This window comes from Monodelphis domestica, chromosome 5 (assembly GCF_027887165.1).
Source record: "Monodelphis domestica isolate mMonDom1 chromosome 5, mMonDom1.pri, whole genome shotgun sequence".
Lineage (NCBI taxonomy): Eukaryota > Metazoa > Chordata > Mammalia > Didelphimorphia > Didelphidae > Monodelphis > Monodelphis domestica.
In genome coordinates this window covers 282,368,683-282,395,353 of record NC_077231.1, presented here as the reverse complement: position 1 = coordinate 282,395,353, position 26,671 = coordinate 282,368,683, and the positions used below count along the sequence as shown (strand labels likewise).

At 38.6% G+C, this 26,671-nt stretch overlaps 2 protein-coding genes across 2 annotated transcripts in view; one reads left to right on the top strand and one right to left on the bottom strand.

Moving 5' to 3' along the window:
* Positions 1-1,862, bottom strand: part of KIF15 (kinesin family member 15) — a 68,180-nt gene extending 66,318 nt beyond the window's left edge. The window contains exon 1 of the mRNA XM_001379339.5: positions 1,671-1,862. Within this exon, the coding sequence (XP_001379376.2) occupies positions 1,671-1,689 (19 nt within the window). The 5' untranslated portion in view covers positions 1,690-1,862. The remainder of the gene's footprint in view (positions 1-1,670) is intronic.
* A 40-nt stretch (positions 1,863-1,902) lies between these two features.
* KIAA1143 (KIAA1143 ortholog) overlaps positions 1,903-26,671 on the top strand; it is a 40,753-nt gene continuing 15,984 nt past the window's right edge. Inside the window, exons 1-2 of the mRNA XM_001379316.4 lie at positions 1,903-2,143; positions 11,698-11,842. Of these exons, the coding sequence (XP_001379353.1) occupies positions 2,036-2,143; positions 11,698-11,842 (253 nt within the window). The 5' untranslated portion in view covers positions 1,903-2,035. The remainder of the gene's footprint in view (positions 2,144-11,697; positions 11,843-26,671) is intronic.

Sequence of the window (26,671 nt, the reverse complement as noted above, 5' to 3'; positions counted from 1 at the left end):
ATTAAGAACTGTCTTTTATTAAACCAAATTTTAAAGAGATATACAAAAATAAGTAAAACAATGCCACAATTCTCACTAAAATTTGTTCTGGAAAATGCACTTATTTGCTTAAAAGCATGTTATTTATGTTAATGCAATGGGTTTACTGTCATCTAAATGAATTAACATTTTAAAATTCATGTTTTAATCATTAATATGGTAAATATTGATAGATGACTAATGAAAAATCTTGAGAGTTCTCAATAATTTTAAAGAGTACAAATAGTCCTGAGAATAGAAAATTTGCAAACCAACAGACTATTAGGAAAAGCGATGAAGTAATGAGTCAAGACACTTGAGTCCTGTAATGGGTCCAAATCTTGTTTTCCTTTGTATTTCTAGCACCTAAACCTAGAACATGTTCTTTATTGAATAAAGCCATTTATTAAGATTAATAATATTTTTTATTCTACTTTGCCTCATTCTCCTTATCCCTTAATGAGAAAAAGTTTCACCTACTTTGGATAGAGTTAACCTAGGTTTAACAAATATTTTTAAGAGTTGTAAGAGACTTAAGGGCTTTCCAGTTTTAACCCTATTATTTTACAAGTAAGAAAAATGGAGACTCCAAGATACATAAAAGGCATGCTTGACTTCACACACCGGTCCCAACATCACAGATTTAAGGCTGGAAGGTACCTTAGCGGACCATCATGGTCCAACCCCTTCATTTTACAGGTGAGGAAACAATAGCAAAGAAGGATTAAGAGACTTGCCCAAGTAGTAGTAATAATAGTTACATTTTATATACTGCCTCAAGGTTTGCAAAGCACTGTACATAGTATCTCAAACAGCTCATCTATATATATCTCATATGTTTTAAGTTTTCATAGCTTATTTGTAAAAACGGTGTCTAAAAATGAAGAATTGAGACTTTGGAGATATTCTGTTTGTATAAACTATGAAAATTTAAAACAGCATTAAGATTTTTGTATTAATTACAATGTCAATTATATTAAATCATCACATAAATGTATAATAGTATGCTAGTTATACATTATACATGTAATTACAACTATTATGTCACATAATACACATTAGATATTATTTAATGTTGTTATACATTACATATTATTTAGCATACAACGTGATTATACATTATATAATTTGTTGTTGCTGTTCAGCCATTTCAGTCTTTAAGACACCATTTAAAATCCCCAAGAATTGCTTTTAAGTCTATTTGGGTAAAGATATTGGTTTGTCATTTCGTTCTCTGGCTCATTAGACAGATGAGAAACTGAGGTCAACAGGGTGAAATGACTTGCTCAAGGTCACACAGTTACTAGATGTCTGAGTCTGGATTTGAACTCAGGCCTTACTGGCTCCGGGTCCACTGCATTGTGTGATACCTTATGTTATTATTACACGTTATGCATTATATGTTATACGACGTGTTATTATACATTACGCGGTATAACTTATATACTATACAATGTTATTAAACGAAAGGCCCAGCCTCTACACCTCCCTCCTTCACCCTAGCCCCCAAAGGGCTTCCAGTCCCGGTCAGGTCCTGCTGGCCTCAGTCCCCAGGAAGGGGCCAGGGACCCGGACAGCGACTACGATAGAAGCTCCCTCATCCCCAATACATACACACTCTCACACGCACTGTCTGTCTTTCTGTCTCTCACCTTTGACACCAGGTGCCATGACGCTCCCAAAACGTAAACCCCAACCCAAGCCCTTAAAGACAAGCAACAACCCCAAGTCCGAGTAAAATGGCGGCGTTTGAATTTGGCGCTAGGCAGACGGAAAGGGGCGGGGCGAGAAAGAACCAGGAAGCCTCATTGGGAGCCGCCATTGAAAGGGACGGAAGTCAGAGAAAAGATAGCGGGCTAATGTCACGTGACGGGGTCATGGGTTAGGCGTTCTCAATCCCGCCCCCGGCTACGGAGGCCGGTATGGGAGGAGGCATACTTCCACTTCCAGGGGACGGGTAAGATCCGGATCTCGTTTGCCTTTCTTCCAGTACCAGCCGTTTCCTCTCAGAGAAACTATGAGCAAACGGAACCAGGTGTCATATGTGCGTCCGCCGGAGCCCACGTTCCTGGCCCGCTTTAAGCAGAAGGTGGGCTATAAGGAAGGGCCTACTGTAGAAACCAAGGTGAGGAATTTGTCCCGCCCCCTCGTTGCTAGGGAACCTCCCCCCCGCCCGGGGTCCTTCACTTCCGGTTGCTGCGTACTCTACGGGCTGCTGGCTGGGTCAGGCTTGGCCTGCAGCGCAGCTCGAGTTCCCTGCGAAGCGGGGCGCCCTGACAGAGCCTTCCTGTTGTCTCAACCCTGAGGGAGTTTAAATCCAGCCCCTCGGGCAAGTCACTTTACCTATATTTGCCCAGGTTTTCTAGTCTGTAAAATTGGAACTTAATAAATAATACTTTATCCACATCAGGGTTGTTAGAATCAGAAAAGATCTTGTATTCAAAGAATCCAGTAGTTTTGAAAAAGTGTTAAACTTAACTATTGTTAAGTTGTTGTCATTCTGATTTAGCCCCAGGGATGGCTCTAGGTCGTCACCTTTCAAGTTGCAGCTTCTCAATAACAGTAATAGCTAGCATTTTTGTGACACTTTAAGGTTTGCAAAATGCTTGACAATTATCTCATTTGAGACTCAACACCCCAACCATAGGAGGTGTATGCTTATTATTCCCATTCCGCAGATGTGGAAACTGAGGCTAACTCAGGTCAAGTGACTTTTCTAGTAAAAGTCGGAAACTAGATTTGAACTTAAGTCTTTCTAACTCCTGTCCCACTGAACCATTAAGGCTCCTTCTTTATGGGGTGGTGGGTGTGTGGAAGTGAGGGGAAGCGATTTACACCATTTATTTTGTTCGTTGACCTGTGTAGATTAAAGTGTCGACCTAACCATAGTCACAAATACTAAACTTATAACTTGTTTGATTTTTTGTTTGTTTTGCTTACAAGCGTGTTAAGCAATACTCACACATCCCTTCTCAGATGAATGTTTAAAGAAAAATTTAGTTATGAAATAGACTGAAATCCGAAGACAAAAGAGTTGGATGAGTTGGCCTCTAAATCTAAAGTTCTATAACAGCTAGGCTGTGGGGTAATGAAGTCAGGTTATGAGCTTACAGGGAATCAGCCTTTAAGGCCACTGGGTCTCAAATAGTCTAATTTATACCAAAAAGGGTAAAGCTCTCCTAACACAAATTTCACATAACTCTTTTTTTATCACAAGATCCTGACATTTAGTATGAGGTAAAAATATTAAAGAATTAGGTATTTCCTGAAACTTCTTTAAAATACTACCTTAATTTTCTTTAAGGTGTGGGGATGGTTTGGATCTTGAAGATAAGAATTTACTGAACCATACAGGACCTAGAATTAAAAAAAAATCCTTTATTTTCCATCTTAAAATTAATATTGCGTATATATGTGCCATGGTAGAAGAGTGGTAAGGGATAGGCAGGGGTCTAAATGACTTGCTCAAGGTCACACAACTAATAAAGTGCCTGAGGTCAGATTTTAACTCTGGTCTTCCTGATTTTAGACCAGTTTTCTATCTGCTGTGACACCCAGCTGCAAAATTGTGTTTTTTCTTCCTAAGCAGAAGGGGGGAAAATAATTTCTTAATAATAAAAATTCATTTTTGAGCCTTTGAAGGAGAATAGAGCACATTATGAATTGAAGCACTTCATAAAACAACAACAAAAAAAACCATTATAGGTAAAAATAAGCCTAGTGAAGACTTGGCTTTAGACTACGCTGAGCCATGTCCTCCTAGAAGTAGCTATAAGCCAAACTATCAGGAAGAAACAATAATTGGGAAATAGGAGGGCTGACAACTTTATTCCATAATGACCTCTTGTCTTCAGTCACTATGGAACCACCACCTTTATCCCCAGAGTGTCTTATGAGGCAGTCGAAATGCCAATTAAATGGACTAAAGAACCACTGGACATACTGTGGATATCTCTGTAGGAGGTGACATCTTGAAAGCACTGAGAGATTGTTTTACTGAAAAGGAAGGGGAAAAGGCCAAAAGGTTGAGGGAAGAGGATGTAAGCTCATATTAATACCCACCAGAGCCACTGAGAGTATATGAGTAGTTATCAACCTGTCCCCCTGATGTCTGATCCCATTGTCTGTCAGCTAAGAATACACATAGTACTTGGATGTAATAACCTCCATACATTTCCTCACCTTTTCATACAACTGCTTTTAATTGTTTCTTAAAGAAATAGTTACACAGTTCAAAAGGAGAGCAGGACTAGGAAGTGGCCTGAGCCAGTATAGTAGATTTTTTTGTGGCTTTTTGTTTCCGAATCTCCCCTGTTGTAGCAAGTTATTGATGGTGTAGAGCTTTAGTGTAGGTTGCTTTCATGATTGGTGTCTCCTCTTTCCCTCAAATTTCCTTGATATTTACTTCCATTTATACCTGTTGTTTGCCCTTTTAGAATATATGCTTTTTGAGAAATAGGACTGTTACATTTTTGTCTTTATAGCTCCAGTACCTAGCATAGGCTTGATACATAGCAGGAACTTAATAAATGCTTGCTGATAGATTTGATTCAAATTCATTATCTTATTGGTAATGAATTGGTAATGGTGAGTCCATTTTACACATGTGGAGATTACATTGCATAGAAATTATATGACTTTTTGCATCATACTTGGTAGTTAGTAGAGGACTTGGAGCTTGAATCCGGGACTGATGCCACAGATGTTTCGTGGTGGGTTTCTTCCCCTTAAATCTTGATTTTTTAAAAGTTCTAAAATCAGTGTTTTCCTAGTGATGCTATGTGACCAAGAATCTTCAAAGAATCAAATTTGTAAGCAATCCAAGGAGAGGACTGGAGAGATGCACATGGCACAAATAGGCCACCTCTTTTTCTGGCTGCCTTTTAGGAAATTTTTCTGCACAATTCTATGATGGAAACCATACCTATAGAGCCATAATATTTAATTAAAATTAATAGGACTCAAAATCAAGAAACTAATTTTCAAAGAAATTGATAGAGTAGCAACTATACAATCTAAGGCTTGAAGGCTCCTCTGCATTACAAATATGACGTTATTGCCTACCGGGAGTACAGCTTCATTTTGAGTTATTTTTCCAGTATTGGTTCATGCCATTTCCAAATTTCCTAGTGACCAAAGACCTAATTTATAAGATTGAAAGGAATCTGTCTCCGGATAGCATCTCAAACCTTATTTGACTCACAAGAAGATCTAATAGTCAATTTTGGCATTAGTATAAAAGAACTCTTAACAACTTACCAACTATTCGATTACAGACTGACATAAAATATCTGAGCTAAGCATCATCACTTTATATGTTTCACTGTAACACACCCACCTACTGTAGGCTGTTTAGTCATAGCCTTGGGTAAAACATTTCTCATAGCCAAAGGCTAAGGGACAGATGTTCTCTATTAGAAATGCAATTTAAATTAAAATTCTCTCTTTTTTAACAGCCCAACCACCCTTATAGTTACTTCATTTTTATACCTTTTAACCAAGCTCTTGTATAGTATAGATTCTTAGAAATTAGAATCAGTTTATCACAAAGGAGAAGTTTCTTCTCTTTCCTCCCCTAACAGTCCATCCAACTTAAAAGAATTAATAAATATCTAATAACAATAGAAGAAAGCCACATAAATGTTGAAATTTCAAAGTGTTATTTTAAAGTTTTGTTACATAAACCATCAAATGAGTATTTCTTTTCTTTCTACGTATCATGAAATATAGTGCTGCCTGGCATCTGGAATTTTTGTTTACGTAAAATCACTTAAAATTTAATTAAAGGCCCTAGAACTCTGGGGAATAACCCTGAGATATATAGATTTTCTCTAGGTTTTAATTAAAAATTCAATAATGTAACTGAAGAAATTTGCCAGTTATATAGAACTTAAGGCTAGCCAACCAGCAGATGGAGTACAAATATTCCACAAAGTCTACACTGATAGGACTAATGCTATGAACGTTATTTTTTATTAAATATACACTAAAAAAGCATAGTTTATGTTGTAGAACTCTGATAATTCAATAGAAAAGACTTTTTTAAGATCTCAAAGCCTAGTAGTACAAATGATAGAAAGGCAAGAATATTATTTCAGGCTTCTGAGTTAAGGTGATAGAGGTTCCCACATCTGGGATTGTAAACTAAGGCTTTTTAATAATGCCTTCTCCTTTCTTAGGAAGTAAGAATTTTGTTTTAAAAATATTTTTTGTTTCATGTGCTAAAAAAATTATTATAAGATGAGAGTGAGTTTAATAGCTATTCTTGAGACTGCCTTTTATTTTTTATTTTCTAAATTTTATTTAATTAATTAATTTAGAGTATTTTTCCATGGTTACATGATTCATGCTCTTCTCCTCCCCTCCTCTCTCCCCCCTCCCTTAGCCAATGAGCAATTCCACTGGGTTTTACATGTATCATTGATCAAGACCTATTTTTATATTATTAATATTTGCAATAGAGTGATCATTTAGAGTCTTCTCTACTCATCCTCAATCATATCCTTGTTGAGTCATGTGATCAATCAAATGTTTTTCTTCTGGTTTTCTACTCCCTCAGTTCTTTCTCTGACTATGGATAGTGTTCTTTCTAATAAGTGCCTCAGAATTGTCTTGTATCATTGCATTGCTGCTGGTAGAGAAGTTCATTACATTTGATTGTGCCACTGTATATCAGTCTCTGTGTATAATGTTCTCCTGGTTCCTCTCCTTTCTGCATCAATGCCTGGAGGTCGTTCCAGTTCACATGGAATTCCTCCAGTTCATTATTCCTTTCAGCTCAATAGTATTCCATCACCAACAGATGACCACAGTTTGTTCAGCCATTCTCCAAATGAAGGGCATCCCCTTATTTTTCAGTTTTTTGCCACCACAGAGAACAAGACTATAAATATTTTTGTACAAGTCTTTTTCCTTATTATCTCTTTAGGGTACAAATCTAGGAGTGGTATAACTGGATCAAGGGGAAGGAAGTCATTTAAAGCCCTTTGGGCATAATTCCAAATTTCCTTCCAGAATGGTCGGATCAATTCACAACTCCACCAGCAATGCATTAGTGTCCCAATTTTGACACATCCCCTCTAACATTTATTGCATTCCTTTGCTGTCATATTTGCCAACCTGCTAGGTGTGAAGTGGTACCTCAGAGTTGTTTTGATTTGCATTTTTCTAGTTATAAGAGATTTAGAACACATTTTCATGTGCTTATTGATAGTTTTGGTTTCTTTGTTTGAAAATTGTTGAGGTTGCCTTTTAAAAACCACTGTGTTTCATGTTTTTAAGGTAGAAGAATCTTGGTAAGTTATACTCTACTTAAAGTTCCTCACTGTATCCTTTCCCTCACCCCCCATTACATTTCACAATAATAGCCTTAATAAAGAACAGAAATAAAATCTTCAGTCTGCAAAATTCCACCCCACCCCCCTTTAGCAACCCCTCCTAACACCTTTTTTGTGTAGAACATTAGGCAGGGTATACCCATATTCAGATCTTGAGATCATTACTGCTCTTAAACCACCTGGCTTTCAGTTCTTAAAATAGTGAAAGATTACATTTGTTTTTTATTTTTATTTTTTCAGTGTGCATGGTCCTGAAAATGACTTTTGTGCTAAAAAAAAAAACCTCCACACATTCTACTAGTTAGAGATTCTTTTGGATTAATAATACATCCCTTTTACAGTGTATTCAGCCCTTGGAAACTTAAAACTGTTAGTCTGTTATGCCTTAGTATGAATAGTTTAAAAAAGAGAAGATTGCTTCTTTTAAGAGAGAATTTCATTTGTGGAAAGCAAAGCGGAGGGAGAGGGTGAGAGTCCATTTTGGAGCTTGGTACTATAGATAGGGAGAGAAATCTTGGGTAATAGAAACAGGGATTTAGTTTATTGGAGGGAATTCGAGAGGTTTCTGGGTTTGTGGGGGACAGAACACTGGAAAAAAAAGAGTAAAGGAGTGGGAAGACAGTATTACAAGGAATATAGGAAGTTGATTAAAATCAACTTTGTGCATTTGACAATTTGGACTTCAACCCAAGTGTGGCACCCAATCTCAGAACCCATCTAAGACTTCTGAGTGGTGAAAAGACCTGGATGGTGGTGGTATCTTCCTCTTCCACCATGACTGCTTACAGGGCCTTGATGAGATAGACATCAGTGACTCCATCCCTTCTAAAGAGATGGAGTACCATCAAGTCTTATCACATCTTCCTTACCTCTGGTTTCTAAGGTCGTCTAGGCCCTATCACCTACCCTGCAGCTCAGATTCCTTTTATACAATTAGAATGCGAGTTCCTTGAGAGCAGGAAACTCTTTCTATCTGTATTCTCAATGCTTAACACATAATAAGTACTCAATAAAAATCCTTATCATATTTATTCATTGATTACCAGTTACCATATTTTAGCTTTCCCCTCAAAAGAACAGAAATAAAAGACATTTGTATTGACAGTAATCATTTGAGTAGTTCTTATTCCAGATCAAGCTTCATTTACTAACTAACTCAACCTGGAGAATTAAGAGATGTGAAGATTAAATTTAACTCTCCCCTGATTATAACAATACAATTAATTAACTCTCCCCTGATTGTGAAGATTAAATTGTAACCCCTGAATATTTTTAGAACACCCTACTTAAAAGTTGAGTATGGACATCTGCCCATTTTTAGATCTAATCAACAAAAGTGTAAACATCCCACTTAATCATTGAGTGGGAGGTCTGTGACCCACGTGTGCAATAGTGGGTGATGAATCAGAATTGGCTGACTGCCTTCTGGGCAGTCCTAGAGCAGAGAGTCAACTGTGATTGGTAGATGTAAAATTAGGGGAAGACACAGGGAGTTATGCAAGAGAAAATAAAATGTCTTTAAAAGAGAGTGACAACTTCCTGAAGGAGTTCAATTCTACATGCTTTTAAGTTGAGGCTTGTGAAGAGGGGCAGAAGAATCTGTTGACTGGAACTGAGACCCTGTTCCTTTAGACCAGCGGTTCTCAACCTCTCAATTTGTAGCAATGAGAATACATAATGCATATCAGGTATTTACATTCCGAATCATAACTGTAGCAAAATGACAGTTTTGAAGTAGCCACCAAGATAATTTTTTGGTTTGGGGTCACCGCAACATGAGGAACTGTATTGTGGGGTCAGGGCATTAGAAAGGTTGAGAACCACTGACTTAGACTGACATGTGGTGAGTGAAAAGCTGACTCTTAACTGCTGGATATTCAGAAGAGACTATCCTCAGGAGAGACCTGTCCTCTTGAGAGAGATTCCCTATATCCCCAGGGTCTCGGCTACAAGGGCCCCTCCAGTTAAGAACTAACTCTCCCTGCCCAGAGGCCGGGAGTAAATTACTTAGTGTTTAGACTAGATATCTTACCTTATCCTCTCTCTTATTTCTTACTTCACTCTTTCTACATTTTGTAAATAAAATTTCTTTGGAATTAATTAAATTCCTGGTGATCACACTCTTAAATAATCAAGTCAAACCCTTTTAAAGTTAACCCCATTTCCCCTTATAGAGATTTCCTTTTGGAGAAGTACACTTGCTTCTTTGGTACTCATCAGGCAGTGAGCAAGACTGACTCCTCATTCAGTTTAGAAGTACAAATTCATCCTGTTAACTGGGCATCCCTTATAATTTGTGAGCCAGAGGAGAAAATAACAGCATCAGGAGAAATTGTTCTGCAATTAGGGTTATTAATATACCTTATTACACCTTTTTGGAAACTAATTCAAAAAACCTTTGATAATCCTCAGTGACTACCTTTGCTTTTGTTTAGAAACATTTCCTTTTGTTTTTCATTGAAATGATGGATTAAAATAAAAAAACCATAATGCCCAGATCTCAGAGCTTCATCAGTATCCCAAAGGATTTTATTTTAGTTTTTCATTTTACCATTCTGGAGCATTTATTCCGTATATAATTTACATTACCACTAAATCAGGCACTTTTTTCATAGCCAGTCCAATCAAGATGCCAACAATGGTAGAGAAGGTATACAGATAAATGACAGCCACAGAATGTGAGAGCTAGAAGGCACCATAAAGATCATCAGTCCCACCATCTTATTTTTACAGATGATGAAACTGAGGCCCAGAGAGATTAGAGGCTAGTGATTTGTCCAAGGTTACATTGCAATATATGGCAAATTGATGTGTAACCTGAGACTTCTGACTTCAAATTGAATGCTTTTTCCATTTTGTCACAAATCAAGGAGAGAATAAAGACAAACAACTGGACAAGAATAAATAGTATGTTCTATAATAGGTCTAGTATATATTACTTCCAACCAGATCCTATTCTAATGCCTCTGGGTAGCATGGGATCATCCTGGGTTCTCAAAAGATATACTGTGGAGGATAAGGTCTCATGTAGTGATATGGTTGTCCAAGTGCTGGGTTTGGCCAAGATGATCTGAATTTAAATGTTACCCCATGTAAGCCACTTAATCTCCTTAAGCCTCAGTTTCTACATTTATAAAATGGGGATAATAAAAGCATCTACTTGTCAGGTTGTTGTGAGGATTAAATTAGTTAACACATGTAAAGTGCATTATAAACCTTAGAGTACTACATAAATGCTAGTTTTTATTGTTATTATCACCACCAAACTGGAAAGACTTTGCATATAAGCCTGGTAGCAAGCTAAGCTAATCAGGTTTTCATAGGCTAATTGTGAGACCAGCCACATGGTGATGAATTTTTATTAAGCACCTATGGGAAGGCTTCCCTTTGGAATGGGGAAATGAGAACAATTTGTTCTAATTACCTTGAAGCTAGCTGAAGCGGGCACAATGGAATGCTTCGAGCTTGATCATATATCAAAGAAGCCAAAATCATCTAGTGCATCCCAGGCCATCGCCAATCTTCTTGACTTTTGCCTTGACCCCGAACTTCATTGACTCTGGAGAGAGTGAGACTGATGGTTTTGTACAGCTCGGTCTCACTTAAATCTAACCCACAAACAAGTCATTATCCTTATGATGTCATTGGTCTCTCTTAGAAAATGAAGGATGAACAACAAACACCTACTATGTGAGAAACACTGTGCTAAGTGCTGAAAATACAACCAAAGGTGAAAGATAGGCTTTATTTTCAAGGACCTAGCAGTCTAATGAAAAGATTTCCTGTCTAAAGATCCTTTGCTAAGTGATAAAGGGATTATAATCCTTATTGGTGGAGAGTGTGCCTGAACCAATGAAATCACAATCTCTTGCAATATTGAAGTTATTATGTACAGTACTTTTCAAGGATCAATGCTTATTGGTTAGTGGGAAGTGAAAAAAGAGAGATGTGGAGGTTTTGAATGTAGCCAGAACAAGATTCAAAAAAGACATAGCTCTTCATATTGGTACAAGAGGATTTAATAGAAGTGATGGGATAATAAGAATAATAGAAATGGTATATGTTGGTAAACTCTTAGAAAATCATCAATAAGAAGGAAATGAATAAATGTCTTAAAAAAAAACAAATGGAGGAATGAAGTAATAGTGGTGAGGCATGGCATATAAATTTGCCTTCAGGCACTGTGAAATTCATTATAAGCACTTAATTTACTTAGTAAGATAATATTTATAAGAATATTATGTTCTTAGTAAGGTTACATTTTCCCTTTATTTTTCAATTTCAAATATGTAGAGTTGATTGAGTTTAGTGATTTGCTTTGTTTTTTGGAACTTTTTTCTAGAAAATTCAGCCTCAGATCCCTGAGGGGAATAGTGACCAGAGTGACAATGAAGATGAGCAGCCACAAGTTGTGGTGCTGAAAAAAGGTGATTTATCAGCAGAAGAAGTAATGAAAATTAAGCAGCAGATAAAATCTTCCAAACAAGGTATAGTCTGTCAGTTTCATTTTCCAGATGATAGCAGTAAACTTAAACATGGAATTAATTTGTTTATTTATATTTCCTTGAAATATTTAATACTGGCTAGCATTTTATGGTAACCCTATGTCAACTTAGCTGAAAACCTTCTAAAATTTCCTGAAAAAGTAGAAAAATCTAATCTAATGAAGATTTTTGGTCATCACTTGGATAGATCTTGAAAAAAAAATTATTTTCCCCCTTCTACCTGGTCCAGTCTTGATGTAAACAAAAAAAGAAAACCCTTGGAATAAATATATGTAGTCAAGCAAACAAATTCTCACATAGACCATGTCTGGAAATGTATTTTTCATTCTGCATCTTGCATTAATCACCTCTCAGTCTGGAGGTTGGTACCATGCTTCATCAATGCTCCCCTAGAATCTTGGTTGGCCATTGCATTATTCAGAGTTCCTACAGCTTTCAAATAGTTCTCCTGGTTCTGCTCACTTTATTCTGCATCGGGTTACAAAAGTCTTCCCAGGTTTCTCTGAACCCATCTCTTTGGCCATTTCTTTCTTACAAGCACTTTTCAAGATGACAGGAGAAATTGAGGGTAGTACTTTAGGTGGACCACTGTGCCCAACTTTGTGGGAGTACCTGGACAAGAGGTGCATAGGATGGGCAGTCACAGATAGGTTGGGATCTGTGTTTTGGTAGGGAATATGTACATGGATAAGATCAAAGGTCCATTTAAAAATACTGTTTTAGATTCCTACCTGCTAATAGTCCTCAAATTAATATTGACCCCAATTTTACCTTTCTTCCAATAGCTTTGTTGATAATTCCAGCTTTTTTCCTAGAAGTGCTATTTTTTTTTTAAACTAACTCTTCCAGAGACCAGAGAAAGAAGGGAGGGAGACAGTTTGGAGCATATAATTTTGGAAAACTTCTGTGGAAATTTGTTACTAAAATTAAAAAAAAAATTTAGTTAAAAAAATAAACTAACTCTTCCCTCCAAAAATAGTCAACTATTAGAAAAGTGTAACCTTTATGCAATCCTCTGTCCAATTCTAATAATGTCTTATATTGTAGTTATGCCACAACTTGTAAATACAAAGTTAACAATGTATGTATTTTAGGGCTTGCCTCTCAGAGAGGGCCTAGAAAGGCAAAAAAATAGCCCCTTCTCTCTAAGGCTCATAGTTTAATTCCTGTATGATTTTTTTGTTAATGCCCTTTTTTCAGTCTTCATCCTCCTAGAGTCCTTGGCTTTTTAGCATGGCTTTCTACTCCCTTCTATGTTTTTTTATTTTAAAGACACCATACCCACCTGGTTCTCCTTCTGCCACCCTGATCACTTCTCTATCAGCTTTATTAGCTCATCATTCTCTTCCTATATTCCCCAAAATTCCTTTCTCTTTTCTCCACATTCTTCTTTGATGATCTTATTTTCTACTATGGTTTGTAGATGACTCCAAAATCAATTCTACCTAGCCCTGAATTTTTTGTATTTGAGACCTACATCTCCAGCTGCCTACAGTATATCTTCACTCAGGTGTCTCATTGTTATTGCAGATCCAATGTGTTCCAAATTAAGCTCATTATCTTCCCTCTAAACCTGCCCATTCTAACTATCCTGTTTCTCTGTGTTTTGCCACTCTTCCAGTGTCCCTGTGTTGGTTACCTTGAACTTATCTCTGACTCTTCTCTCTCTTACTCTGGGTGTCTGGGTATCTGGGTATCATTTACTAGATCCCATCATTTTTTGTTTCTACATTATCTTTTGAATTGTCTTCTCTTCTTCATTCCCACTGCCACCCTGCATTCAGATCTTTATCACCTATGCAGATTATTGTGGCAATGTCAATGTGGGCCCTCCCAAGTCCATTCTCTCCTTACTCTAGTCCAGCACACATGCTGCTTGCTACCACAATAATTGTTCTTCCCATTACTCTTCTCTTCATAAATCTTCAGTGACTTCCTCTAGCTTATATATTGAAATCTCTTTGCATGGCAATACATCACAACTTGACCTTACTGAACCTTCCTTGCCTTGGTGCATATACTTCCATTCTGACACTCCAGCCACAACAGATGACTTTCTGCCATCATCCTTCCTTCTTCTTTTTACTCTGGCCATTCCCCATGCCTTGAATTCCTTCTTTCTCTGTCTCTTCCCCAAAGACCACCTTATAAATGCCTCCTCCTCCAGGAAGCCTTTGTCATTCAGGCTTGGTTTTGAGCTTTCCACTCCGGAATTACTTAGTTAACAATGGGCATATATGTAGTGCTTTAAAACTTGTAAAGTACCTTATCTCATTGTAAGAAACTGAGGCACAGAGTAACCTTAACTGACCTACTCAGCCACAGGATATCCCCAAAGTGTTAATACAGTCTTAAATTATTGAAGTTTAATAAGCTATCAGTGTATATGAGTACATAGATGTGTGTGATAACATAGGTTTACATAGGTACATGTGGAAAGATATGTACATACTTTTGTATATATATATAGTGTGTGCGTGTGTGTATGCATGTGTACACACATAGATGGATGAGGAATGAAAAAAACCAAAACATTGGGATTACCTTTTAGTCTAGCTGGCTCAATTGTGTTCTTGGTATCTCTGGACCAGGTGGAAGCTTGGGCATCCTTAAGGAGAACTTCACACATTTAGTTGAAAGCAAGGGCAGTTTAAAAAAAAAAAAATCTAACTTCAATCCAAGTCACAAGGCTAAGAGAATAATTTTTGAATGCCTCTGTTATAGGAAGATCTATCAAACTAGTTCAAATGTGGTTTCAGACATTTCCTAGCTATGTGATTCTGGGCAAGCCACTTAACCCCAATTGCCAAACCCTTACCATATCTTAACTTTCCTGCTAGAGAGCCATTCTTCAAAGAAAAATGAAAATGCCTTAGAACTAATATACAGTATTAATTCTAAAATGGAAGGAAAGAATTTAAGAATTGTTATTATTATAGAGGTTTCTATTTGTTGTCTCTGCCTTTCTCTTATGTTGTTGGTCATGGCTGTGGGCTATATGATACAGAGCTACTGACCAAGAACTCAAACAACCCTGAATTTTAATATTTCTTCTATGGGAAAATACAGCCACTTTCTTATTACTCCATGCTTCAGAAACTGCCCTTGTTCCAGATACTAGATGCTATTTTTGTACCACTACTTAAGACTTGAAAGGAGGCCCAAGAAATGTTATAGCCCCATCATGTCTCTTCCTTTGCTCTCTTATTTATATAGAATGCAATTTTTCAACTAAAATTATATTTAGAAAACCTTGTAAACACTATTTATAACTTCTTTATGGTTTATATATATCTTATATATATATCTTTATATATATATATCTTATATATATCTTATATATATATATCTTATATATATCTTACATATAGATTTTCTATTTTATGGAGGATGGGCTGGAATTTGTTTTAACAACTTGCCATGGTTTTTTATAGGGTCACTCTTTGCAATAGATTTCCTCAGAGAACTTTCTAAAACAAAGCAATGTTGTTGGGTCAAAAGTTGGGGAGGAAAAAGAAGAGAGAAATCTTCTGAGAAATGAAATTGCATGAAAGCCAAAATGGTAATTGGTAGGAGATGTCGTTTCCCTGCATTCATTATAACCTTTTAGATTGATTTTTCTGCTGCTTTTCTGGTTCATCTCTGGGCTCAGGGACTTTCTGATATATGCAGATGACCCAAACTTGGCAGCAAGTGACCTAACTCATTCTAACTGTGTTAATGTTATTTTAGTACTGTTCAATTTACTTGTGTAAAAATGTGTCTCCTGGAGTCTTTGGGGCCTTTTCAGAGAGCTTCCCTATTGTCCCAGAGTGCAAGCTAACTTAGTCATTTTAGCATTTGTATTCTTGTACATGGATCTGCTATTTTAGCCTGGACTTGCACCATTTTCATACCCTAGTTTGAAACTTTAATCTTGGATAATTGCCAGTGTCATTAGAAGTAATTTCATAGCTTATGTGGTTTGAGTTTGACATTGGGATTTAGTGCCAGGCACACAAATTACTTCATCTTAATCAGCCTGTGAATTCTCTGCCCATGTAGTTTCTAGTTTTCATTGGATCAGTTTTGTAAACCAAGAGCTGATTTCTTTGTTGAATCTCTTGTGCCATGTTTCCCTCAGATGTAGGAGAATGTATTAGATTGTGGCCTGGATCCTCCTATCATCACTTATTTTAATGCCTTTGGACTTCAGCCTGTCTTATGAACGGCCACTTTATCTCCTCCCTATTAGGTTCCAGTAGAAATCCCATGACCCCATGGATAGAGGAAGTCCTCTGGGCAGGGGACTGGCGTCATATGGGGTGCTTTTGTAAACTGTTTTAGATATTTCAAACACATTGTTACTGCTGCTGCTAATAATGATAAAAAATTCCTAACTGGCATAGTGGATGGAGCCCTGGCTTTAAAATGATTCATACATAGGACTGTAAGAATTTAAATTTAGGTTTTTATACTAATATGAAAGTTCTAAAATAATATGGTGGTTGCCGATTTAAAAACATTATAGCTTAAGTCAAAATGACTTTTAGCAGCTTTATTTAAAAAGAGGTGGGAAAATGTAGAGACAGAAAGTATTACCTAGCTATAAATACTCTAAGTTTAATCCTAATCTCTCTAGACTGCAAATGTGAATCTGAAAGCAAATCTCACCAGAATCCAAAGTCCTTATTAGGAAGCTGAAATCCGAAGAGCCAGGAGATACTGAAGAACCTTCAGTGTACAAGGCTAAGACCATCAAGAATCTCATCAGAATTCATGCTGAAGGGAGTGTCCTACTGAAGCGCCAATGAGTAGAGAGGGTCACCTCACTGAAGAAGCAAGGAAGGAATCACTCCACTCACTACTGCAAGCTAATGCAAGATCTAGGGAAAAGGTTTCCTCCAAGCCAGGAAAGGAATCTTCCATATCAGTCTCTCCAGATACCAGGAAGGGACTCAATCTCCCTAACCAATCTTTCTGGAAGTCAGGAAAAGAAGGCCAACTACTCACCTAGCAAGCTGACATCACTTCCTGTTGCTCCTCCACTTTATAGGAACCAATCACAGTTTTTCAATTTATCTAGTACTGCCAGGAGCGGGGAGGGGGGAGGCAGTGACCTTTGGAGGTGTCAACTTACCCTAATAAGTGACTTTAGAACTTAATGTCAAGTAGGAATACTTTAAGTTCTTGATTTGTCTGGCTAAAAATAGACAAAGGGAGAGTTAATCCTATCTTTATAGGACTAGGGTTTAAATCCCATCCCTGATACTTCACTGCCTATGTTACCTTGGGCACATCACTTTTCCTTTTTGGGACTAGGTTTTCTTTTCTAACATGATAGGTTTGAACTAGATGATCTCAAGTCCCTCCTGGCTCAAGTTCTACAACCCAGTGATCCATGTTATTATATCTGATTCCTATAGCAGTGACAGAAAAGAAGTGCCTTAGGCATTGTGATCTTGATGAAGGATGTGGGACTCTGAAAAGTAAACCAACTATAATCACATAGCTGGTAGGTGTTATTTTTAAATTAATCAACAAAAACTGAAAACAGCCCTATTTAATGCAAAGTAGGGGAGGTCCTCAAGCTACTTACTAAAGTTGGTGACAACTCCAGAAGTGACTGACTACCCCCTGGGCAGTACTAAGCAAATTTAAAGACTGCAATTGGCTTCCATAAAGTGGAGGAAGGAACAGGAAGTGATGTGGAAAAAGGACTATAAAAATCCTGAACTTCCTGTCCAAGGAGGTTTTTGGTCTGAATCTTGGGCTTGGAGGATCTTGGACTGGGACTAGGACTTGGAGTTACAACTGGAGACCTGAACAAAATTTAGGGTGATAGGCTAGACCATCTTCTCTACCCTCTTTTATATTTCTCTACTTTCACTCCTTCCACCTTTTTGTAAATAAAACTACTAAAAGTCATTTTGACTTGAGCTATAATATTTTTAAATTGGCAGCCACAGTATCATCTTAAAATTCTCATATATTTAGTGAAACCCTAAATTTAAATTCCTTACAGTGTTGAATGCAGGATTCAAACCCAGGGCTGTTCCCACCTCCAAGTCATTCTAGCTCCATCTCCCCTTTCCCAACTGCCCCTAATGTTAAGGGCTATGTCTGTAGTATTGTACAGGGTACAGTGGGGAATATAAAAAGGATTAGAAATCATGGTTGTTGGATTCAACAACCAATAATAAGCAAGGAGCGCACAACCTAGATGGAAAGACAAGATATTATATGTGTGAGGGATAAAAAAAAGCTAAATCATATTAAAAGGGTTAAATAATATCAAGAAACAGTATAAAAAGCACACTAGGAATGACAGTACATGATTAAGTAATCAGTGAGGGGACCAAACAATATGTTAGGAGAATTTGGAGGAAATTACTGAGTAAAAGGGGTCAGGCAAGGCACCATGAAGTTGATGAGACTTGAAGTCTAGATAAAATTCTGATAAGTAGAGAGAAGGAGATATAGCAGTATTGGTGAAGCTTTGGCACACATGCCCATCCAGCATGGGGCGGGGAAGGGCAGGGTGGAGCTTCTGTATTCTCCCTCTTCTCAGCTCCCAAGTACATTTCCCGAGGACATACCCCATCCCTCTGTCTAGTCACCCAAAGTGAACACTCCCTCCCTCCACTCTCTGGGGTAAGGTGGGAACTCACAGGCAACTTGAAGTTGTAGTTTGGGTACATCAACTTGAAAACCTTCTCCAATGCTGAGATAGAGCATTAGCATTGAGGGGAAGGTGAGCAAAGGAGTAGAGGTAGGTGATTGAGGAAAAGTCTAACTTGAGCAGAGAGTTGAAGCAAAATCTTTAAAAACTGGTTAAAAATCTAGAGCTTAAAAAGAGATCAGAAGGTGACTTTATAGCATTTAGACATGGAAAGAAACTTAGTCCAATTCCCTAATTTTACAGTCTGTCAATCAAGATTTACTATGTGCCTACTGTGAACTTTAGATTATTCCGCCCTACTTAGTCTAACAAAAACAGGAATGTCTACACCCATACTTAAGGATTAAGTATTTAGGAGGATGGCCTATGACAGACATGTGCTAGCAAATGACAAATCAGAAACAACTGACAGACCCCTGGGTTGTCCTAAGTCAAGCTTAAGCTACCATTGGTACATGTGAGACACAGGAAAGTAATGTAAAAAAGTCTATATATTTCATGTCACTTCCTCTCTCTGGTCTCTTTCTGTGGAGAGGTGGCTCTGGTGGTAGCTTGCTAAGTGTTTCGGCATCTTAGCATGATGGCAGCTATTGTCCTGGGTTGGTGGTGACTTTTCCTTGATACTATACTGGGAGAAGCTTAGTAGCCTAGCTCAGGTGAGGCATCTTCACTGAGCTCTCTTAGAGTTTAGGCTGATTCTTTTCTCCTTTACCTTCCAAACACTATCCTCTTAGAAAAGCCTCTAATCTTCTTCAAAGACCTCGTGGCAGAGGTCTTTGAACTCCCCTGGCACAGGCCAGGCAGGAGAAATCCTATACCCGCTTTCTCTTTCTTCTCCTTAATTCCTTCCTTCTATATTAATTAAAATCACCATAAATTTCCAAACTGACATGGGTATTTTATTTGGGATTTTCTCTGGCGACCAAGTTAATTTAGATTAGGTTACAACCCTAAAATTATCCTTACACTACTGTGGCCCAAGTACTGGGCTAAATGCCAAGAATACAAAGAAACAAAAGACAACTCCTCCTCTCAGGAACTCACAGTCTAGTTATATCTTACAGATGAGGAAACTGAATCAGAGTAATTAATGCCTTGTTTGTTAGTAACAGAGTCAGCATTAGAACCCAAATCTCTTGTTATTGTTCACTGCTTTAACTTCCACAGCTACGTCACTTTTGCACATGGGACCAAGGAGTTTGACCTTTATCTAAATGGAAAAGACATAAACCTGTTTGAGAGTGGGAGTGACTTGTTGAAAGGAGTATTTTAGAAAAACTAATTTGGAAGTAATATGCAGGATGGATTAGAGTAGAGATGGAGATATAGGAGGCAATTTGGTGTGAAATGTGAATCAGACTTTCTTTGTCTAGCATCAGCAAACTGACCCCTACTTATTAGCCATCAAATAGCTGAAGTGAAATTTGAACCCAGAACCTTCCTTCTCCAGGCCTGGTGATCTATCTCCTGAGCCACCTACCTGCTCTTAGATAAATTCTTGCTAAACGTAGATGAAACTATAAAATTACCCGTTCAGACAGTTAAGTTCCTCCTTTTTAAAAAAATCTTTCATATTGTCAATCATTACCTTCCAGCTGTTTTTTTTTTAACTCTTTTTAGCATTTGATCTAGAAATGCCACTTCCCCTGATTTGTAGTCCTGAGGTTGGCTTTTATTCTAGCTTCAATTTAAGAACTATCAGAATCAAGATTGCATCTTTAATTTCATCTCTCAAGCTGCTGGAGGAAAGATTTTTTTTAAATCAATTTCTAGAGGTTGTCCTTGTAAATTCAAAGCAAGGTTAGTCTCATCCGTCTTCTTTTTAATGTGAAAAGGTGAGATGTGCTTTACCAGTTTAAAGAAGGCATTGTAACAGGCATTAACAAATCAACATTTCTTTACTTCAATATTTCAGATGAATGACGCTGGGTCTAGATCATTCTAGTCTTCTTCTTTCATAGCGTGCTCTTTAAAGCTCTGCCCCTGCTGCTTTGCCCCTCTGAGTGATGTATTTGCTGCCTGCAGAACCAATCATCATTTCTGGGTGCAGAATTCTGTAGCGCCCAGAATATTAGAGGTCCTTCTTTGTTACTAAGCAGTGGAAATCATAGTGTTTTTGCAGCTTATGTCCCCATATATTCATAGATTTATTGTGTGCTCTAGGAATGAGAGGAAGACTAATATTATATAAATCAATTCAGTTTGATTGCTAATATTCCCACCACATTACTATATAACAATATATAGTACAATATAATCAAAATATTTTTGCTATATATTTATTTTCATAATTTTTATAAATATATCTATTCCATACTATAATTTACAAAAAGATATCAGGTAGGTTAAATTGTTCTGTTTGGCTCATCTAGCACCATGCAGCCCATCCCTATGCTCCATTATAACTAGATAGGTAACCATCAATTAGAGGCCAGCACCTAATTCCCATCTGGGCCACAGGCTTGCCTCCTTTCTGGGGCCCTTGTGTACTCCCTTTTTGTATTTGTCTCACAGACCCTTCCCTCCTCGCAGCCTCAGTGTGGCTCCTCTTATCTTAAGTGCTGAGAAGGATCCAAAAAGAACAAAGTGTCATGTTGGGAAGACTGACAGCTAGTGACAGAGAAGACAGCAGTGGCAGTTGGTGTGACCAAGAAGTTAGTCACAGAGAGAGGGGCCATGGAGTCAGGCTTCTGAGCCAGCGGACCTGGGTTCAAAGCCTGCCTCCCCTGTACTCCCATGTGAGCCAGGGCAAGTCTCTTAAGACTGTGAGTGAAAGGGCATGTACTGCCCAGCAACCTAATCCCTGGATGTAGAAAGGCCCCTACAGAGTTGATATAGCTCCCTACAACCAATGAACTTCCCAGGCCAGGTTGGAAAAGGAAGTTGAGTGCCCCACTTCTTTGATATGGACATACCTGCATGGAAAGATCCAGATCCCCTTGAGACTGCACACCCAATACTACTTTTATTGGCTTATTGACCCTATTCTCTTCAAGGTTGTCAGGCACATAACTCTGTGCTATCCCACTTCACCTAAGTGGAAATTAATTTTCTTTTTATTACCTTTCAGTGTGATGTGGCCAAGATAGCAGTATGTGAAATTGGATTAATGTATGATGGCTTTATTATTATCTTGACACTCTCCTTGTCACCTTTGAATAAACTCAGGACCTGAAACTTCTAGCTTATCACTCAGCTAGTAGGCATTGGTAGTAGTGAGGGACAGTGGTCCTCTTCCTCTACCCTTTTACTCTGACAGGGTTGCTGGAATTCATGATCAACTTTCCTCTTTCCATTTTGCCTTCCCTTGGTTATCAGAAAAGATAAGGGAGAGAGAGACCTCCCTGATGAGGAAACTTCCTCTCCCAGTGCAGATCAGGACCTTCTCTGCCTGGGGAGTTGCTAAGAGCACCAGGGAGAGGTTAATTGGCTTACTCAGTCACATAGCCAGTATTTGTTGGGGGTTTTCATGGCCCTGAGGCCTGCTCTCCTTTCTCCCAGAGACCCAGACTAAGTGATTTAAAGGGAAGAGCAAAGAAGCAGATGCTTCTGAGACCATCCTTCATTTTCCTTGGGGTATCTCCACTTACCCCTATCAATAGACTTCAGACTTACTCATTTGTAGGCTAGAATTTCTCTTCTGCTTTCCTTGTCCCATTTAACCCCACACTAATTCCTAATCATTGGAAGCATTTATGTAACACTTTAAGATTTGAAAAACACTTTGCAGATATTAACTTCTTATGTCTCCCAGCAGCCTTGGAAAGTAGGTGCTATTATTATCTCCATTTTACAGATGAGAAAACTGAAGCAGACAGAGGTTAAGTGACTTGGCCAAAGCTATACAGTTAGGCTGAATTTGAGCTCAGGACTCTCTTATTCCAGGTCCAGTGCTCTATCCACATTGCTCCTTAGCTGTGTCCTATTATATAAGGCCAGTACCGTTTTTGGGATCCTTAGCATTGCTGTGGGCCTAACAAGGCAGAGGTCTAGTCAAGCCTTAGCCAGGCCTCTTTGTAATGCCACAGCCAATCTGCCTTCTCCCTGACCAGCATCCCCATTTCTTTGGCTAATGATTGATTTCTATTTCCATTTCCATTTCCATTTCCAAGGTAGCTTCTGATCTGACATGAGATTTTGAACCATGGAAAAATATCATTGAGCTTTTTGGTTGTTCCATGTTAGCAGCATTTAGTCAAGAGCTGAAAATACTTGTGAGCTCTGAAAGTCCATGAACTTTACAGATTGGAGGTAGGACACAGCTTTGAGTTTCTCATCTTCATCCCCTGTTCCACATCATGATGTCTAATGAGCCTCAGTCCCCATGTTGGAACAAGAATTCCATGGAATTTCCCATATTCATTTTCAGAGACTGAATTTTGACTGCTGCCTCAGAAGGTGAATTTCTCTAAGATTTTCTGCCTGTAAGGAATTATGTTATTACCAAGTTAGAAGGTGCTAAAATGGATTTATAACTCACCCTCCTGCACAGGAAAATGGCTCACAAGGACCCCCAGCCAGTGTGCTCAAGAGAAGCGACGGGTGGGCAGCAAGCTCAGTAAGGACCCCCAGGTAGTTAGCAAGGAAGGAAGAAGGGGGGGGGGGGCACCGAAGGCAGCAAAGGATTTTAAAGCTAATCTGTCTTTCAGATAAGACTAAGGGTCCTACGGATTTCTGGTCGCCAAAAATGTAAGATTTAAATTAATATCAATAACTTTGTAAGATTTATTAGTAATCACTTGAAGTAGAAGAAATAAATAGAAATAGAAGTTTAAAGCCTAATTTTCTAACTAAAGTAAGACCATGTTAGTAAACTTTACGACCAAGCTCTCTCCCAGGCCTCCACAGCCTTATTCAGGGAAGAAGAGAGAGAGAGGGGCAGAGTTACACCAAAACTTTATCTTCTGTGCCTTCACACTTAACATAAGGACACAAATGAGACCCTGGGTAAGGTAGTTCTGGGAAGCAAATTCCATCTACACACCACTTGGGCTTGACAGGCTTTGTCTGCCTTCCTTTTACAAAAGGTAAATGTTTCTGTTGTTTATGGAGCCCCGTGTTTCTAGAGAAGCCTAGAAGGCTCTCCTTAGAGTCAGGAATCCATCAACAAACCTGTTTGGTCCCTATTAGGTGCCAGGCAGGGTGCTGGGTGCCAAGAATACAAAGAATAGAAGAATACAAAGTACAAAATACAAAAAAAAATGAAACGGTCCTTCCTTTCCCTAAGTAAATATGTGTGTGTGTCTTTCTGTGTGCTGTACATCTAGATGTACATATCTATACATAGACATACATATAGAGACAGAAAGACAGAGGCAGAGAGAAGTGAACAAGTACTTATATAGAGCCTACAATGTGCCAGGCACTATGCTAAGTACTTAAAAAAAAATTTTTTTTTTAAACCCTTACCTTCCATCTTGGAGTCAGTACTGTGTATTGGCTCCAAGGCAGAAGAGTGGTAAGGGCTAGGCAATGGGGGTCAAGTGACTTGCCCAGGGTCACACAGCTGGGAAGTGTCTGGGGCTAGATTTGAACCCAGGACCTCCCATCTCTGGGCCTGGCTCTCAATCCACTGAGCTACCCAGCTGCCCCTAAAATTTTTTTTAAACACTTTCTTTTTTTCATTTTTCATTTAATTTAGAATATTTTTTCATGGTTTCATGATTCATAATGGCACCCTCCACTCTTTCCTCCCCCCCTTCCAGAGCCAATGAGCAATTCCACTGGGTTTTACTTGTATCATTGTTCAAAACCTACTTCCATATTATTAATATTTGCATTAGAGCAATCAAAATCCCCAATCCTATCCCCATCGAACCATGTGATTAAGCAGTTGTTTTTCTTCTGTGTTTTTGCTCCCACACTTCTTCCTCAGGATGTGGATAGCGTTCTTTCTCATAAGTCCCTCAGAATTGTCCTGGGTCATTGCATTGCTGCTAGTAGAGAAGTCCATTACATTTGATTGTGCCACAGTGCATCAGTCTCTGTGTACAATGTTTTCCTGGTTCTGCTCCTCTCGCTCTGCATCACTTCCTGGAGGTTGTTCCAGTCTCCATGGAATTCCTCCACTTTATTATTCCTTTGAGCACAATAGTACTCCATCACCAACATATACCACAATTTGTTCAGCCATTCCCCAATTGAAGGGCATCCCCTCATTTTCCAATTTTTGGCCACCACAAAGAGCGCAGCTATGAACATTCTTGTAAATGTATTTTCCCCTATTATCTCTTTGTGTGTAATTAATTTCCGTACCCTTGAACTATGATTCATGCATAGTTCATGCAATGTAAACAGGAAAGTAGGGTGCTGGGAATCATAGTTCAAGGGTACATAAATTAATTACACATTTGAAACCCTTACTTTCTATCATAGAATCAATACTATATTGTATTTCATTTGATCCTCATAACAACCTTGTGTTAGGTGTTATTATTTTACCTATTTTACAGTTAAGGAAACTGAGGCAAACAAAAAAAGATTTAAGTGACTTTCCCAGCATCACACAGCTAGTAAATATTCTGCATCTGGATTAGAACTCAGGGTTTTCTCATTCCAGGCCCAGCAGTCTAATCACCCTCGCTCTGTGGGTGTATACCAAGCCAAACAGCGGAACTTCTCCTTTGTCCAAGAGGCAGTAGGGGGCCACTGGAGTTTGATTGAGGGGCAAGGTCAGATATACACTCAAGGAAAATGACTTTGTCAGAAAAACGTGAGTTCAAGTCCTGCTCTTCATATATCCTAGCTGTATGACTCTGGATAACTTGCTTAACCCCTCAGAGTTCCAGGCAAGGCTCTGGAACTGTCAATTACAGAGAAATTGTCCCTCTACTTTGGTGGAGAGAGTTTCTACACCTGGAGTTCCTCACTCCAGAGAAATCACAGGGCTGGGCCAAAAAATGTCTGTGTGTCCATACACTCATACCTATTTACTTCATATTATTGTTCCCTAAATCAGCTTTAAAAAACAATCTTCAGCCTAGATGGGGAATTTATGGTCAAAAATAAGGAGCCTGCCCCTCAAATGATGGCATTTAAACAGAGCTTGGCTGTGTGTAGTAACCATGGTTTCCTCTGCCCTCCCAGCTCCCAGCATTCTCTGACTTCATGGGCAGGGCTGGTCGGGCTGCAGTTCCCATGGGTGCTCGTGCCCCTGCCTGGGCTTTCTGTGGTTAATAGTGACTATTAAAGTACAGTCAGAGTAGCACAGTCGTTTTGACAGTCTTGTTAGGACACTCTTCAGTAGATTCTGAAATAGCCTTGCAGACCAAGCCGCTGATCTATAGAGGATAGACATTATTTTATGGAACCCTGAATTGATTAAAAAAGGAAAGAGTTTCCTTTCTACCTTTTTGTCATATCCAAAGTCTGTGTAGATACAGAAAAATGGTTGGACTATTTGAGAGTCGTTCCCCCCCCCCCCCTTCACTTCCCCCATCCCCTTTGTCAGCTTGATATTGGGAATCCCAGCTGTTCCCTGAAAGCCACAGTGATTCTTCTGTCCCCTGGAAGCCCAGGCAGCTGCTGACCAGGGCAGAGATGGGCAGTCCTCTGTCTCTTTAGGACTCCTCCATTGCTGTTATCTTCGCTGCTGTCCTGGGGTTCTTGAGGAGGGACAATAGGAACAGTGATGTGAAACTTTGCCAAGGACTCTGCGGGCAACAATGCTCCTTTTTTTTTGGAGACTCTCAAGGGGAGTTTCTTATTTCTTCCCATCCTTTATTGGTCAAAAATGCTTAGTCTCAGGTTCACTTGATAAAGATGAGAATGGAAAATGTATAGAAAACAGGTGGCTGAGTGTCCATTCAGAGAAGGAAGGGTGATTTGAGGGGTCAGAAGTTAGGCCAGCATTAATAAATAGGGGAGTCTTTGTTCTTTTCGAGTGCCTTTATTCATCTTAATGCCTTTAATAATCATATCTTTATTCATCTTAATTCTTTCCCTCTATGACTACCCCCAGTCTATATCTTGTTTATATTGGCATGTTGTTCCCTGTCATGAGACTCCAAGCTCCATGGGGGCAGGGAGTATTTTTAATGTTCTTTAGCACAGTGCCAGGCACAAACTGGGTGGCATTAAACAAATGCTACTTGACTGACTATCTGACTGACTTTATTATTTCTAGGAAACTTGATATTTGTTCTGGGAAA